The 15322-nt window shown below is 46.7% G+C and overlaps 2 protein-coding genes across 4 annotated transcripts in view; both read right to left on the bottom strand.

Annotated features, from left to right (window-relative positions):
• Positions 1-2975, bottom strand: part of GABPB2 (GA binding protein transcription factor subunit beta 2) — a 29289-nt gene extending 26314 nt beyond the window's left edge. Inside the window, exon 1 of one of the 3 annotated variants that reach the window (XM_033924279.1) lies at positions 2586-2975. The gene's annotated coding sequence lies outside the window, so the exon portion shown is untranslated. The remainder of the gene's footprint in view (positions 1-2585) is intronic. The other 2 variants (XM_033924278.1, XM_033924277.1) reach the window with 2 other exon arrangements.
• A 7108-nt stretch (positions 2976-10083) lies between these two features.
• Positions 10084-13650, bottom strand: MLLT11 (MLLT11 transcription factor 7 cofactor). The gene is made up of 2 exons (XM_033924144.1): positions 13518-13650; positions 10084-11899 (listed from the first exon to the last, which is right to left on the bottom strand). Exon 2 carries the CDS (start codon positions 11879-11881, stop codon positions 11615-11617), a length of 267 nt encoding a protein of 88 aa, XP_033780035.1. The 5' UTR covers positions 11882-11899; positions 13518-13650; the 3' UTR covers positions 10084-11614.
• Between the last annotated feature and the right edge of the window lie 1672 nt (positions 13651-15322).

Raw genomic sequence — 15322 nt, forward strand, 5'->3', positions numbered from 1 at the left:
ACAGCAGGGGACCCAGCAGAAACCTGCCCCTGCTTAGACAAAACAGGGGGAAGGTCACCTGAGGTGGAAGACAAAATGGAGGGGCCAGACAGAGAAGATGGCGTCTTTCCCGCCAAAACAGCTCCCTCCACAGCCTGAAGCGGCTGAGAGACCTGAATAGTCTCAGCCGCTAAAACAGGCAAGCCGGCATCAGCTGTCAAAATATCAGCTGAGAGGGAATCCTCTAAAACCCGACCGTCGGCGGCTCGGGGAATCCCTCCGTGGGCGGACGGAGAAGACCGGGCTTCTCCACCGTTCCCTGCCGACTCGCGAGGCACCATCGGCGGGGAGCTCTGGGCGCCTGCAGCCGCTGCCGACGGAGCTCCTCCACCGCACCGGCCTGAACACCGCTTGCACAGGCCGGCCGCGAGTGCCTCGCGTCTGGAGCACAATGAGCACTTTTTCCCTTTAGAAGTGCTCATTGCTCCATACGCGACCTAGCTGTAAAAAAAGTGCCGGTTAGTTGAAAAAATACAGTAAAATACAGTTTTCTTAAAGGGATACAACCCTCCAGACCAGCACTACCTCAGGATTTTTTTTTTTTTTTTTTTTACAGAACAGACTCCACAGGCTCTCGAAGCAATATGCCTTGCTTGATTTAGGGGGCAAGGCTTACTGCTGAGGCTCCTCTAAAAAAATATGGGGAGGTGGAGGAAGTGGGGGGAGGGACCCCGCTCGTGACCCGCCGGGTTTGACACCCCCGAGGTCGGACGAACCCCCAAACAGAGTCCGTCCAAGCTCCGTCCGGCTAAAAACAGGGACAATAAACCTCTAAACAAATTCCAACAGCCCTACCAAGGGAGATGGGTACAGATCACTCAACACCTGCTGGAGACTGAAAGAAGACTGAGGGAAATAGAGAGGAGGGGCTAGGATATACTGTCCCAAAGTTTTGTTTTCAGTCTCCACCTGCTGGTCATGATTAGATATATACCCAATCGTAAAGTTAACCTCTACTGGTCTGGAGAGTGCTAAAGAATATTATAATTCTTCTATTGCTCCATGGTGCGACAAAAAAAAAAAAATATAGTGGAACTAGTAAAGGTTTAAAGAAGAGTGACCAAGATGATAAAGGGGAAAGACTAAAGAGGTTAGGGATCTTCAGCTTGGAAAAGAGATGGTTGAGAGGAGATATGACCGAAGGCTACAAAATCCTGAGTGGTGTAGAACGGGTACAAGTGGATCAATTTTTTACACCACAAAGACCAGGGAAATACTTTTAAAACCAAGAGGAGGAAATATTTTTTCACTCAGAGAATGCTCTGGAACGCATTGCCAGAGGTTGTGGGAAGAGCGGTGAATGTAGCTGGTTTTAAAAAAAAGGTTTTGACAATTTCCTGGAGGAAAAGTCCACAGTCTTATTATTGAGAAAGACAAGGGGGAAGCCATTGCTTGCCCTGGATCGGTAGCATAGAATTTTGCTACTATTTGGGGTTTTTGCCATGGAACTAGTGGCCTGGATTGGCCACCATGAAGACAGACTACTGGTTTGATGGACCATTGGTATGACCCGGTAAGGCTATTCTTATGTTCTTACCATTTAGTTCCAGAAAAAGGACGGATTGAGACATCTGGGTTTTACTTCCATTGAAAAACCATGGAAGTAAAACCTGGATGGTCTCAATCTGTCCTCCTTTTTTTGGAGCCACATGGTAACTAACCCTAGCCATGGTCAAAAACCAGTTCCCTGCGAGGACTACAGTTTCGATGCAGAGCAACCAAGGCCTGAGTTTTGAACAACCTCACGCTGGGGCATTGGTGGAGCAACAGTGCTGATTTACAGTGCTTTGAATGTGTAAACACAAAAAGGCGGTATACAACGCCCACTCCCTAGAGCGGTGATCCCCAACCCTGTCCCGGAGGACCACCAGCCAGTCGGGTTTTCGTGATAAACCTAATGAATATGCACGAGAGAGATCTGCATATAATGGAGGCGGCAGGCATGCAAATCTGCTCCGTGCGTATCCGTTAGGGCTACCCTAGAAACCTGGTGGTCCTTCAGGCCAGGGTTGGGAGGGGGGGGGGGGATCACTGACCTATAAGGGCTGCCTCGCACGTACCCCCTCCCGAAGCACAGGGGTGTCAAAGTCCCTCCTCGAGGGCCGCCATCCAGTGGGGTTTTCAGGATTTCCTCAACGAACGTATTAGCAGACAACGGAAGCAGCGCATGCAAATAGATCTCATGCATATTCATTGGGGAAATCCTGAAAACCCCACTGGATGGCGGCCCTCGAGGAGGGACTTTGACACCCCTGACCTACGGGCTCCTGAAGGGAGGGGGGCAGTCACGACAGGCCCCCATGAGGAAAGTGCCTGGTGTAGGCCCACTTTTTTTTTTTTTTTAAACTTCCCCCTCGCTGCTGTCAGACACTTAGACCCACTAGAACCTCCCCAAGTCTAAATTGGATTGTAAGCTCTTCTGAGCAGGGACTGTCTACTGTGTACGCCTTTTCAGCGCTATAGAAAGAGTAGTAGGGAGGGGCCCAGTTACAGCTTTCGGTGCACGCCGGACCCCCCCCCCCAGAAGCCAGCGCCGCCTCACTCACCGCCGCGGTCTCCCTCGCTCAGGCCCGGCCCCCGCCCGCACGGCGCCAGCTTGCTTCGCGGCTCCCGGGCTGCGTGTTTTTTTTGTTTGTTTTTTTAAATCCCTCTTATGTCAGTACGCACGACAGACCCGTGGCATGGCTCTCGTTACTTTATTATCCTTTTTTTTTTTTACTTTTTATTTTTATTTTTTTCCACATTACATGGCAAGAAGTTACAAAATGGCCACCGAGAACGCCGCAACCGGAAGGAGAATTCTGCCCCCTTCAGCGCATGCGCAACGTTTCGTGGTTGGTCGGGTGGTGGTTGTTTTTGCGCTCCAATAGATGCGCATGCGCCCCTTTCTCAGCAAGGCGATGGGTTTGCGTGCGCCCCACCCTCGGTCCTTTACGTTCCTCTTCTGGGTTGGTTTTTTTTCACAGATGCGCATGCGCCCCTAAGCTCACGCCCTTCGTAAAGCCGCGAGAGGCGCGTGCGCCTCTTCGATCCCTGCTTTTCTCCGCCTTTCCACGGAGACGCATGCGCCCCTTTCTCAGGCCTGCTTTTTCCAAATGCGCAGGCGCCCTTCTCTCTTAAGTCCTGCTTTGGCCTCCTCTCCCAATGTGGCGCATGCGTTCTGTCCTCCATTCGTAAAGCCCAGTGGTCTCAAACTCGTGGCCCACCAAGTACTATTTTGAGGCCCTCAGTATGTTTATCATAATCACAAAAGTAAAGTTTCTTGCTCATATGTCTCTTTAGCTATAAATGGCAATATTATTATTAAGACTTGACCAAAAGGAAAGATTTACCTCGTGCAAAACTGTCATTTCTTTAATAAGACATTAACTATTTTTTCCTGAGGCCTTCCAAGTACCTAAAAATCCAAAATGTGGCCCTGCAAAGAGTTTGAGTTGGAGACCACTGTTAAAGCCTATACCGTGCTTTTGCTACGCTTTCCCACTTCTATCAGCTGCAATCTCTTGTGATTTTAGCGTGAGGTGGATGCTTTCAGATGGGGGGTATGTTGGCGGAAGGTTCAGAGAGGAGCAACTAATGCACCTGAAAGTAGTTCCATCTTCGTTCATTTTTAAGCTGGGGCCACTCTGGGGTTTTAATGAGCTAAAGGAGAGTTACAACACTGCTGACTTCCCTTCCCCAATCTTTTCGGGTTTATTGCACATTTCCATCTCTCAGGGTTGGAAACGGTCCCATTTCTGGATGTCGAGCGCTGCTCCCTTCCCTAATGTGAAGCATAGGGTATTTTTCTGGGCTTCATGCTAAGCATTGCCTATTGCTCTGTCTTTGGACGCTAGCACTCACTTTCCACTCCTTCCAGGCGGTATGACACGGGGAACTCTGCTGTGGCACTTTGGATTTGGTCCCACGCTTTTGCAGGCTTGCCGGGACAGGATGGTTTCATTGCCTTATTGACTCCTCGGTATACTGACAACTTTTCTCAGGAATTATGTTTTTGGATGGCTGGATACTTGGGTGGCCACCTGGTTTGGTGGCTCGTTCTTATTGGCATTCTTTTCACTATCCCACACTCATGGGGACTGTTTTGCTACGTCCCACTCATCACTGGATTCATCTGCTGCTGATGACATGGAAGAAAAAATTATGTTTTACCTGATAATTTTCTTTCCTTTAGTCACAGCAGACGAATCCGGAGTCTCACCCTTCCAAGGGGGTTGGCACTGTCATTTCAGTCTTCTTGTTTGTCTGCTTACTCTGGTTGCTGGTGGCTTGAGAGACTTGTGTGTCTTTTCTGTGAGGAGCAAGAAATGTCTACCTGAATGGTCCTCCGTTTTTTGTTACGAGATCAAAGAGCACACTGTCCTATATAAGGAAACCAGTTTGATGCTCTCTGTCGCCACTTGCTGGTAGATGGTCAGAATTCACAAGTCTCTGCATTTGTATGCTGTGACTAAAGAAAAGAAAATTATCAAGTAAAACAATTTTTCCATATTTTTAAATGCTATTTCATGTTAGTCCTATTATGTAAATGGAAATTTAAATTTAATCTCATTTAGGGGTCCTTTTACTAAGGCTTGCTAGCCGTTTTAGCGCGCTAAATGCTAAATGCCTTAGTAAATGGACCTTTTACTGTATTTACATTTGGTTATTTTACCATTGTTATGCTGTTAACAAAATTGTAAGTTTTACGTTAAACTTGTACCTGTTCTATACCACTATGGATGAATCTCTTCATAAAGGTGGTTAACACTTTTTTTCCCCTCAAAATATGCTTAAAATATGGGGTGCGTCTTATGCGTCGGTAATCAAAATTATGAGTTGAAATTTCAGTCAGTCTAAAATTTCTGGTTTATATTACTATACCGTCACATTGTTTCTGTTCTCTTTCGGACACTGTGAGGTCTCACAAGTACGCACTGTACAGGCGCATCACATTGATTCTGCTCTCTCGGACGCTGCAAAGTCTCACAAGTACACACTGCACGCACACGTCTCAAGTACGCAAGGTACACGCGCGCCACGATTCTGCTCTCTCTCGGACACTGCTAGGTCTCAAGTACGCACTGTACAGGCGCATCACGTTGATTCTGCTCTCTCTCGGACGCTGCGAGGTCTCACAAGTACACACTGTACGCACACGTCTCAAGTATGCAAGGTACACGCGCGCCACGTTTCTGCTCTCTCGGACGCTGCAAGGTCTCACAAGTACGCACTATACACGCGTGTCACGTTTCTGCTCTCGGACACTAAGAGGTCTCGCAAGTACGCACTGTACGCACACATCTCAAGTACGCAAGATACATGCATGCCACGTTTCTGCTCTCTCGGACACTGTGAGGTCTCAGAAGTACACACTGTACAGGCGTGTCACGTTGTTTCTGCTCTCTCTCAGACACTGCGTGGTCTCACAAGTACGCACTATACACGCGTGTCACGTTTCTGCTCTCTCGGACACCGCGAGAGCTCACAAGTACACACTGTACAGGCATATCATGTTGTTTCTGCTCTCAGACGCTGCGAGGTCTCACAAGTACACACGGTACAGGCGCGTCACATTTATTCTGCTCTCTCGGACGCTGCGAGGTCTCACAAGTACACACTGTACGCACACGTCTCATGTATGCAAGGTACATGCGCGCCACGTTTCTGCTCTCTCGGACACTGTGATGTCTCAGAAGTACGCACTGTACAGGCGCGGTGCGTTGTGTCTGCTCTCTCGGATGCTGCAAGGTCTCACAAGTGCATACTATACACGCGTGTGACGTTTCTACTGTCTCTCTCAGATGCTGGCTGTTCTATAGTCCAGTACAGTACCCTAAACTTGGTAGATTTGTCCAGAACATTATCGGTGTTCTGTGACATTTTATGTTGAGATTTCTTGGCAAAACATGGCTCAAAAACAACACGGATTATTTTTATTTTCTTTAAAAATGTATATAAAAAAAAGGGGGGGGGGGTCTTATACGCCGCTGCATCTTTTGTGCTGGCAAATACGGTATATGTTTAATTTGGTTAAAGTTACAATAAGTCGCTGTTCCATGCAATTTTACAGGCTGTTGTTCAGTGATCCACACGGCCTTTTGCTACCCATCTCGGCTGTGTATTATGACTATGTGGCACCTAGGGATAGAAAATAAAACCAAACAAAATCGATAATAAACAGGCATAAAACTCTCCTGTATTAGCGCTGCGCTCTGCGAATCAAAGCGCGCTGGTTTTCGGATACTCCGTGTGCCGACTCTAGGGACCCCTGAGGAAGGAGTGTTTCTTTGAAACACGGACCGTGTCAGGTCCGGTTCACAGAAATATTGGGACCAGTTGTTTTGGATACATACGTTTTATGCAGTTTATGCATTTGGTTTTAAATTTTTTTTGTCATTTTAATAAATTCCTGCACCCTGTACATTTTCTTGCAGTATCGTTTCTGTTTGGTTTTTTGTGGTTTTGTACTGCAGGTTTTTATTGGTTCTTTTTTTGTTTGGTTCTCTAGAAAATAATCCATAGGATAAAAATGACTTCAAGTGTGATTATGTTCGTATTTCACAGGACAAACCCAGAAGATGGCAGGAAAAAAAAAAGCCTGGGAATGACACCCTCTACCTCCCGGAGGGAAAAGGTGGGAATAAGCTTCTGAATTTCTAAATAGAAGGTCAGTATCCACATGTAAACCAGCTTTAAATGTTAAAATGAGCAAATAAGTACCCACTCGTTGGCTGTTCACATTTCTTTCTTTTTTTTTATTGAGCTTTCCTTTCAAAATGGTTTCCTTTTCCTCCCTCGTGATTTCGGTGCTCTTGTGGCAAAATTCTTAGTGCTGATAGAACTCCCCACCCCAAAAATTACATTCACTTGGCTCATACATTGCCCTGAAACATTCAGAAGATTTGGAGGTCCAATACTGGTATAATTTTTCAAGACATGTAATTTCTTAACACTTTTACCATTTAACACTATAGCCTCTATTAATCCCACTACAAACACATCTATTTCACCACTTTGGAAGACGAGAGAGAGGAGAAATACAATAGAAACATTAAAAATAAGTAAACTTTTAGCAATAATGGTAACACTATGAAACTTCAGAGGGGGAGATGGATAGACCAGTGTCTTGCAAAACTTTCCAGCCTGTGGCACACTAAATCCAGTGCCCCAGCCGGAAGGCACTCGGAAGTGCACAGCTGTTGACGGGATAATGTCACGCACACGCTTCATGTCATCGCTTCGACCTCTGCACGTGCGCAGAGGCTCATCTGGCCGTGACCCACTTCGGTGGAGTGATCCGGGAGGTGCGGGGAGAGGAGGAGAGACGCCTGCGAGGAGGAGCGTCGCGGGCGAGATGACTCTCCTCCTCGCCAGTGTGTTGTGGCACACCTGAAATCTCAGAAGGCGCACTTGCGTGCCGCAGCCCACAGTTTGCGATATGCTGGTCTAGAACAATGTCAGAAAATATTTTGGGGGGGGGGGGCAGAAAGAAAGGGTGATAGATGTTTGGAATACTGTCCTGAGAGAAGCGGCAAATGAAGGCATGAAAGAGAATGGAAACGCTAGTCACTGTCCAAAACGGCAAGACAGCATCGGGGGCAGCTTGCATGGAGTGGCGGTTTCTGTGCTAAATTCAGTGGAGCTGTGTGGGGCAGCCTACGCAAATAGGCGTGGGGAAAGGTAGGTCCAGGTGCTGGGCCCATGGGGAAACTTGAATCTACCTGTGATAATCTATAATCCAACTAGATAACTCCACTAGTGAGCCGTGCCAGTCCTTTTTGATTTCACAGTATTACAGTACATTATATCAGAAATTTAGTTCGAATTCAGAATTATTCACTTTAATCTGATTTAAGGGGGGAAAAAGCCTCAGAATTAAGAGCCTCTTGCGCAGTTGATCAGTGCCATGCGATTCAGCAAAAGTGCCAACTTGGCTCATACAAACAGTCATTGGCAAAAACCCCTTTTGTTTCTTTCTTATATTATTTTTTTATTCTTTTTTATCTTACATTAATTTAAAACTGTTTCTGAAATTTCCTGTACAGTGAGAGATTAGAGAAACTGGGCCTCTTCTTCCTCGAACAGAGGAGATTGAGAGGGGACTTGATCGAAACATTCAAGATAATGAAGGGAATAGACTTAGTAGATAAAGACAGGTTGTTCACCCTCTCCAAGGTAGGGAGAACGAGAGGGCACTTTCTAAAGTTGAAAGGGGATAGATTCCGTACAAACGTAAGGAAGTTCTTCTTCACCCAGAGAGTGGTAGAAAACTGGAACGCTCTTCCGGAAGCTGTTATAGGGGAAAACACCTTCCAGGGATTCAAGACAAAGTAGATAAAGACAGGTTGTTCACTCTCTCCAAGGTAGAGAGAACGAGAGGGCACTCTCTAAAGTTAAAAGGGGTTCGATTCCGTACAAACGTAAGGAAGTTCTTCTTCACCCAGAGAATGGTGGAAAACTGGAACGCTCTTCCGGAGGCTGTTATAGGGGAAAACACCCTCCAGGGACTCAAGACAAAGTTAGACAAGTTCCTGCTCAATTAGAACGTACGCAGGTAGGGCTAGTCTCAGTTAGGGCACTGGTCTTTGACCTAAGGGCTGCCGCGTGAGCGGACTTCTGGGCACGATGGACCACTGGTCTGACCCAGCAGCGGCAGTTCTTATGTTCTTATTTCTCAAAGCTAAGGTCCGCACCACTCATTTACCAGCTACAATGTAACAGTCTGTGCAATCGTCCACTCAGCAGTTGCAGCAAAGTAACGTACCTTATTCATTATGGCTCCGATCATTCCACTTAAACTTCATGCTGGCAGCAAATTCTTCTTTGAGCCTGTTTCCAAGTGTAGGACTTTAAAGTAGAGACTGGATAGCTATCTGTGCCGTTGAAAACTAAGCCGACGCTGCCGGCGTTTCGCAGATCACTTTATCCCTTTCTCACTTTTGCTGAATCGCGTGACACTGATCAGCTGCGCAAGAGTCTCTTAATTCTGAGTCTTTTTTCCCCCCTTTAGATCAGATTAAAGTGAATAAATCTGAATTCGAACTAAATTTCTGACACAATATACTGTAATACTGCGAAATCAATAAGGATAGGCACTGCTCACTATTTGGAGTCATATAATTGGATTCTAGATTGTTGATTGGACCACTGGGTCGGACACTATAATAATATATTGCTGATCTACCTATGATAGACAGACTGGATGAGCCACTGGTCTTCATGTGCCATCATTTACTATATTAATATCAACATCAAAAATAACACACACTCTTTCTTCTACTGTGCCAGCATCTTCTGTACAGGAAGTAGCAGAAAAAACCACAGAAACAAAATACCCTCAAAACATCTTAAATATTCAGCTCTTTCCAAGAGGGCTTACAGCATGGATGTCAAAGTCCCTCCTCGAGAGCCGCAATCCAGTCGGGTTTTCAGGATTTCCTCGATGAATATGCATGAGATCTATTTGCATGCACTGCTTTCATTGTATGCTAATAGATCTCATGCATATTCATTGGGGAAATCCTGAAAACTCGACTGGATTGCGGCCCTCGAGGAGGGACTCGACACCTCTGGTTTACAGTGAAGTGACTTGCCTAGGTTCTCGAAGAATCCTAAAAACCCTGGTTCTCGCCCCTCTGATCTAACTGTATGGCTATGTATAGCCACTCCTCTTATTCTGTGTTGAATCCTGGTCTGGGGCTCTGCTCCCAGGTTCTTCTTTCTCGTTTTTAAGGATACTTTCATCTTAAGCCACCTGAAAAACATACAAGGAACACACTAACAGTTCTAACCGCTGTAGAAGACACCTTCCAGAAAGGCCTTGACAGCTGCGCAGCCCATCTTGGAGTGCGCAACCCAACCTGTATGCCTCTGTAGTCACCTCGTTCATGCCTACAGAATACTGTGCTCCTAGCATCCAGCTTAACAGCTGGAAAATAGCTTGGAATGGACCTCTCTCATTCGACTGAGACACAGGGGGTATGCCGTACCTGGCAGGCATATATTTACACCCAAACACGTTACACATAATAATGGAAATACAGTAAATAACTCACATCACCATTGGAAAACAAATAACTGTATAAGCTAAACACATTTTCCATATATATGTTTTTGGGGGGCAAATGCATCGTTTACCAGTATTCCAAAAGGCATGTGTAGGACGCAGAGGGACGGGACATGCAGTTGTGTCAAAGCTTTGCTCCAGATTTAGCAATAAAAATTATCCTGGCCATATACTACAGGGGGGGAAAAAAACACGCCAGGGCAAAATATTTGAATGCATCTGCCATAAGAAATCAGTCACCCCTGTGGAATCTTTGTCCTGCCCCAGTGGGGAGGGGGCTGGGCAGAGCTGATTTTCAGCAGCACTGTCTGGCTTAATACCATTGAATATTGGCAGCTGGGTGACAACAGGCAATCTAGGGACTCTGGCCCGCTTGAATCGCTCTGACTATTGGCCTCTTTCTCTTTTAAGTTTCTCTTTTTCTCCCCTATTTTATCAGGTTTGTAAACCGCTTTGTCCTACGTGTTAGCTGAAGCAGTCTAGAAAGTCTGGAATGAATGAATACATTTGCAGTCTTTTTTTTTTACAAGCTGTGTTAAGAAAAATATACTGGACACTGGGAAGGCAGAGGAAGTTCCCTGCAAATCATCACCCTGATTTTAAACCTGATAACGCCGATGAAACAGCTGAACTGGGCCGACTGAATGATCCCCCAGTGCACAGTCGCCTGCAGGGTTTGGGTGCGCTAAGGAAGCGACCTGCTCAGTCTCGGGGACAGAGGAAAGGTGCTGCTACGGGGGACTGGTAATGTAAAGCCAAATCCAGTCTGCTGCTGTCGAGGGGGGGGGGGGTGGTTTCTGGCTAACAAGAAGACACATATTGGCCTGGCATGCCATCTGAAGTGGGGGGACTTCTGCAATAAAGGGGAAACTGTCAGAAAGGGTGACCCGTCAAATGCGCCCAGGACATTGGTGCACCAACAATCCTGCCCCGACATTTGCACGCAGGAGAAATGCACACTGCCCTATTGCCTTCACGTTTGTGCTCTGGTACACTCGCGCTCTCGTTCAGGGTGTGTGGTGGGGGGAACTCCCCCACTACACTTAGAACTCGCGCTCTCCTCGCATGAACTCGAAGCATTCCCTTTTCCGCTCTGAGAGGGTGTGGGGGGGTGAACCCCCTCCACTACAATCAGGGAGATGCCGACGTGGCTTTCAATTACACTATTGCCGCAACCCCCCCCCATCTACTTACAATTTCGCCCCCAAGGGAAGGAAATAGGGTGACGCGCCAGTGTCTCTGTGTGCAATTGTTGGGGGCGGGATTGTCGGCGTGCCGATGTCCTGCGCGCTATTGACGGCGTACCGCCAGAAAGAGATGCCAGGTTGATCCAGCTTCTTCCAGAGTATGAATGCCCTCTATGGGTGTCAGGAAAATACACATTGAGTGGAAAAAAGTTAGGATCCAGCTAAGGAGAACCACTTTGAATATACAAGACAGCAAAGCCTTCCACTGAGATTCATTCAACACAGACCTAAACTGAGAAGGAGAGGCTTCTTAGAGTGGGGATCAGGGTACGGTTAAGCGTTACAGCAAGTCAAACTGAAAGGAGTCGATGCTAGCTATGGGTGCTCTCCAGAAGTTGAAGGTGCTGTACTGCAGAAGGCTGTCCTCGTCCCTGGGAATCGCCAAGCCGGCTTCTCTCGGACCTCCTGAGAGTTTGCAGCCATCCCTGTCTTTGAGCGCAGATGAGCCTGGCAATCCTAGCCCTTCGAGCTCCGAGGGGTCCAGCTCTGGAATAGGAAGCTTCCAGAAGAGGAAGGAGTCGTACTGGCTGCTCAGGGTATCCAGCATTTTTTTTTTTTGAGCTCCCTTTAAATGAAAAGAAAATAGAAATCTGATTACACTGGCACAATCCTGGTTATACTTTTTCTGCTCTCTAACCTTTCAAGCAGGCCTGAGACTTTTTTGTTTGCCTTGTATGTTAATTATTTTGTAGAGGAGGTGACTTTATTTTCACAACCCTAGAGAAAGACTCAGGGCTAGATGCACGAAAGTCTCTGATCGCCTAACGATCGTCGCTAAACCGGGTCTGACTGGTTTAGCGACCGATCGTATTTGCCAACAAGATGCATAGAACGGCTCACCACGTGGTTGCTCATTCTCCGACTCAGCCATGCAAGCTAGCCGATTGCCGCGATGCACACAAAAGCAATCACCTTCACCGATCCGAAAAAACAACAGGTTAGACCTGTCAGTAATTGTGTTACTGAGAGGTCTCCCTGTTTTGGGGGTTTTCTCCATTTTTTCTATGGGCACAGATGTATGTATCTCCCATTTTAAATAAAATGTTGTGCCGGTCCCCCCACCCACCGATGATGTCCATCCTCTATGACCCACCCTGGCAACAGAGGCAGGAGGGATGCCCTCTCCCTTCTGCTCAGCGCAAACCCCCACCACACCGCCCCCCTCCTCAGCCCCTGCTCCCCTTCCTAAAAATAAATCGGCAGAAGGGATGCCCACTCATTCCTGCCACTGGATACCCCTTGAACCCACACACACTACCCTGAACCTCCCCCCAAGAGACGGGACCTGAGGAGTCTGAGCAAATCAGGGCCTTCCACATATCCATGTATGGCAAATTCAGATTGGTGTTTGCATTTCACGGGGTGCAATTGTCATGCACGGATTTGTCGGTGTGCCCTAGGAGAGAGGACTTGGTCACCTCTCAGGTCTCCAGCACCGCCATCACCCCCTCCGTCTCCCCACAGCCTATGTCCGCATCCATTCAGTGCTCCTCTTTTGCCCTCAGCCCAAATAACAACCCTACACTGGAATTTCTGGAATTTGATATATGAGAAGAGATTCTTTTTTCATGCGGTCCCTCCCAGAGTCTTCCTGTTAGAATAACTGAATGTGTGTGATGCTCTACTTAGCACAGACACCATTCCAGCAATATCAGATTACCAGTCCATCCAATTATAGCAAGGTTACACAGACTCCCAGTCACAGCATGGTACCAGTATATCCCCCAAGCAGGGAAGTGTGCTTACATATAAATAATGACGGCAATGGTTGAGGGATCTAGTGGGGCAACGGATCCAGATGTTATATTGCATCGTCAGCATAATTACAACAGCTGTCCCAAATTCAAACAAAGATGGTACTTCTCCGACTCGTAACGTCGTCTTTCTACACGACTGAAATAGCATCTCCTGCGTTTGGAGGAGTGGGAAATCAGGTTAGTAAAATCCGGCACCTCCAGGACACAAACCAGTTTCTCTTATTTAAGATCTGGTTTACTCAACACCTTTTGCCCCTATTCTGTGTCGGCAAGTCAGGCTCTGAGAAACAGGCATCCTGAAGCCCACTGAAAAAGCAAACGGAAGCCATATTCCGTTCTGAGAGACGCAACTCGGGCAGGTGCCCCGGTCTGCCAGAAAAAAAAAAAAAGGGAGCCTGAAATATTTTGAGATTTGCGGTCCCTTACCTGGGAAGGGATGCACGGCGTCTGAAGATGGTTGTCTGGGAAGAGTGCTCTTTGCCGACTGGTCTTGCTGCAGCAGCTTCCCTTGTCCGCTTTGTCTTGTGTCTCTCTGCAGTGCAGCCCCCCTCATCAGCCGATAGATATATAATTACCCCCCACCCCACCCCCAGCTTGCGAGGGATGCTGGGCCGATGATTCAGCCTTCCTAGCTCTGTTCGGTCACATGCCCTCACCCTGCTGCACCTTTTTAGGGCTTGTGAGTGATTGCAGACTCTTTGACACATATTCTTAGCGTTCCCACTGAGATATCTTCCTATACGTACACACAAAAATGGGTCTGAATCCTTCCAGCAGAACAGGTATATGCATTCTCTTGCATCTTCAAATGTTTAGGTTTCTTAAAAAAAAATTGGCCACATCACCTTTTCCTCTCAAATCTCATTGTTAAGTCAAGAAATATATTTCTGCTGAATTTTCTTTTAGCTGTCTAAGCAGTGAAAACCCCATTCAGCTTCTGCCTTTGATATGGATGATCATATAGGCAAACGTGTCTCTCAAACCTTTTGAGCTCCGGCCCACTAAGCGGAGCTTTATAATTGAAATGATAAAATTACAAATCCAACAAAAAAATTAAATTTGAGAGTTATTTGTTTAAAGTTCTTTCAGCTATGCATGGGTAATGGTATCAACGGCGAAACTAAAGCAGATGGAATAGAATTGCTAATCAATGCGATAGATGAGCTTGTTTTTGAGGGCAAATTAATTCAAAACGCGGCTCCATAGTCAATAAGCAAACGCGCATTTTGTCATTCGCCGTCTGTAGCTCTCTTTTTTTCGATTTAATTTCCGTCAGAGCTGAAAATCCAAGTTCGCAAAGATAAGAAGATCCAAACGGTAACAAAGCCTTGATGGCCTCTAGTGGCGCGCTGAATGCGCTGAATTGTCATTGCGCTGAGTTATCTTGCGCTAAATTGTCTGGCGCTGAGTTCTCGCTGCGCTCAATTGTCTTGCGTGGAGATATAGTGGCGCGCAATTGTCTTTAGCGCAATTGTCTGTGAGCGCCATTGTCTTAGCGTTGAGTTGTCTGCGCGCCATTGTCTTGCGCGCTTTTGACCTGTCACCCTTTGTTGCTCAAGTTAGGATAACTGACGCATTCAAAGTAAAATGACTTGCCATTAGTTTTCAAGGACCAATCACGTCAAAGAATGATGCTTGTCTGGGCGATTGTATCCTTACGCTCATAGACGCGCATAACATTGACAAGACGTTCGCATAAGTGTGTATACTTATGAATGGAATTTTTTTTAAGAAAGTAAAATTCTGGAATCTCTCGTGGCACGCTGGGAATTTCTTTGGGGGCGCACCACTGTGCCATGGCACACAGTTTGAGACACACTGATGTAGGCACGCCGCTTGCTCTGAAGTTCTTTGCGGACTGGCACCACATATACGAAAAGCTGATGGTTCTATGAGGGTTCAAAGAGATCTGCATGGCTTAGCTAGTCTGTAGGATAACTGCTTTTGCTTACAGGTTGCTCACCCCAAACCTTTGTTTTGGGTTAGAAATATAAATAACCTTTCCCCCCATTAAAAAAAAAAAAAAAAAATGACACCTTAAGAATAGCTTTACTGGGTCAGACCAATGATCCATCAAGCCCAGCAGCCCGTTCTCACGGTGGCCAATCCAGGTCACTAGTACCTGGTCAAAACCCAAGGAGTAGCAATATTCCATGCTACTGATCCAAGGCAAGCAGTGGCTTCCCCCATGTCTTTCTCAATAAAAGACTATGGACTTTTCCTCCAGGAAC

Source organism: Geotrypetes seraphini, chromosome 16 (assembly GCF_902459505.1).
Source record: "Geotrypetes seraphini chromosome 16, aGeoSer1.1, whole genome shotgun sequence".
Taxonomy (NCBI): Eukaryota; Metazoa; Chordata; class Amphibia; order Gymnophiona; family Dermophiidae; genus Geotrypetes; species Geotrypetes seraphini.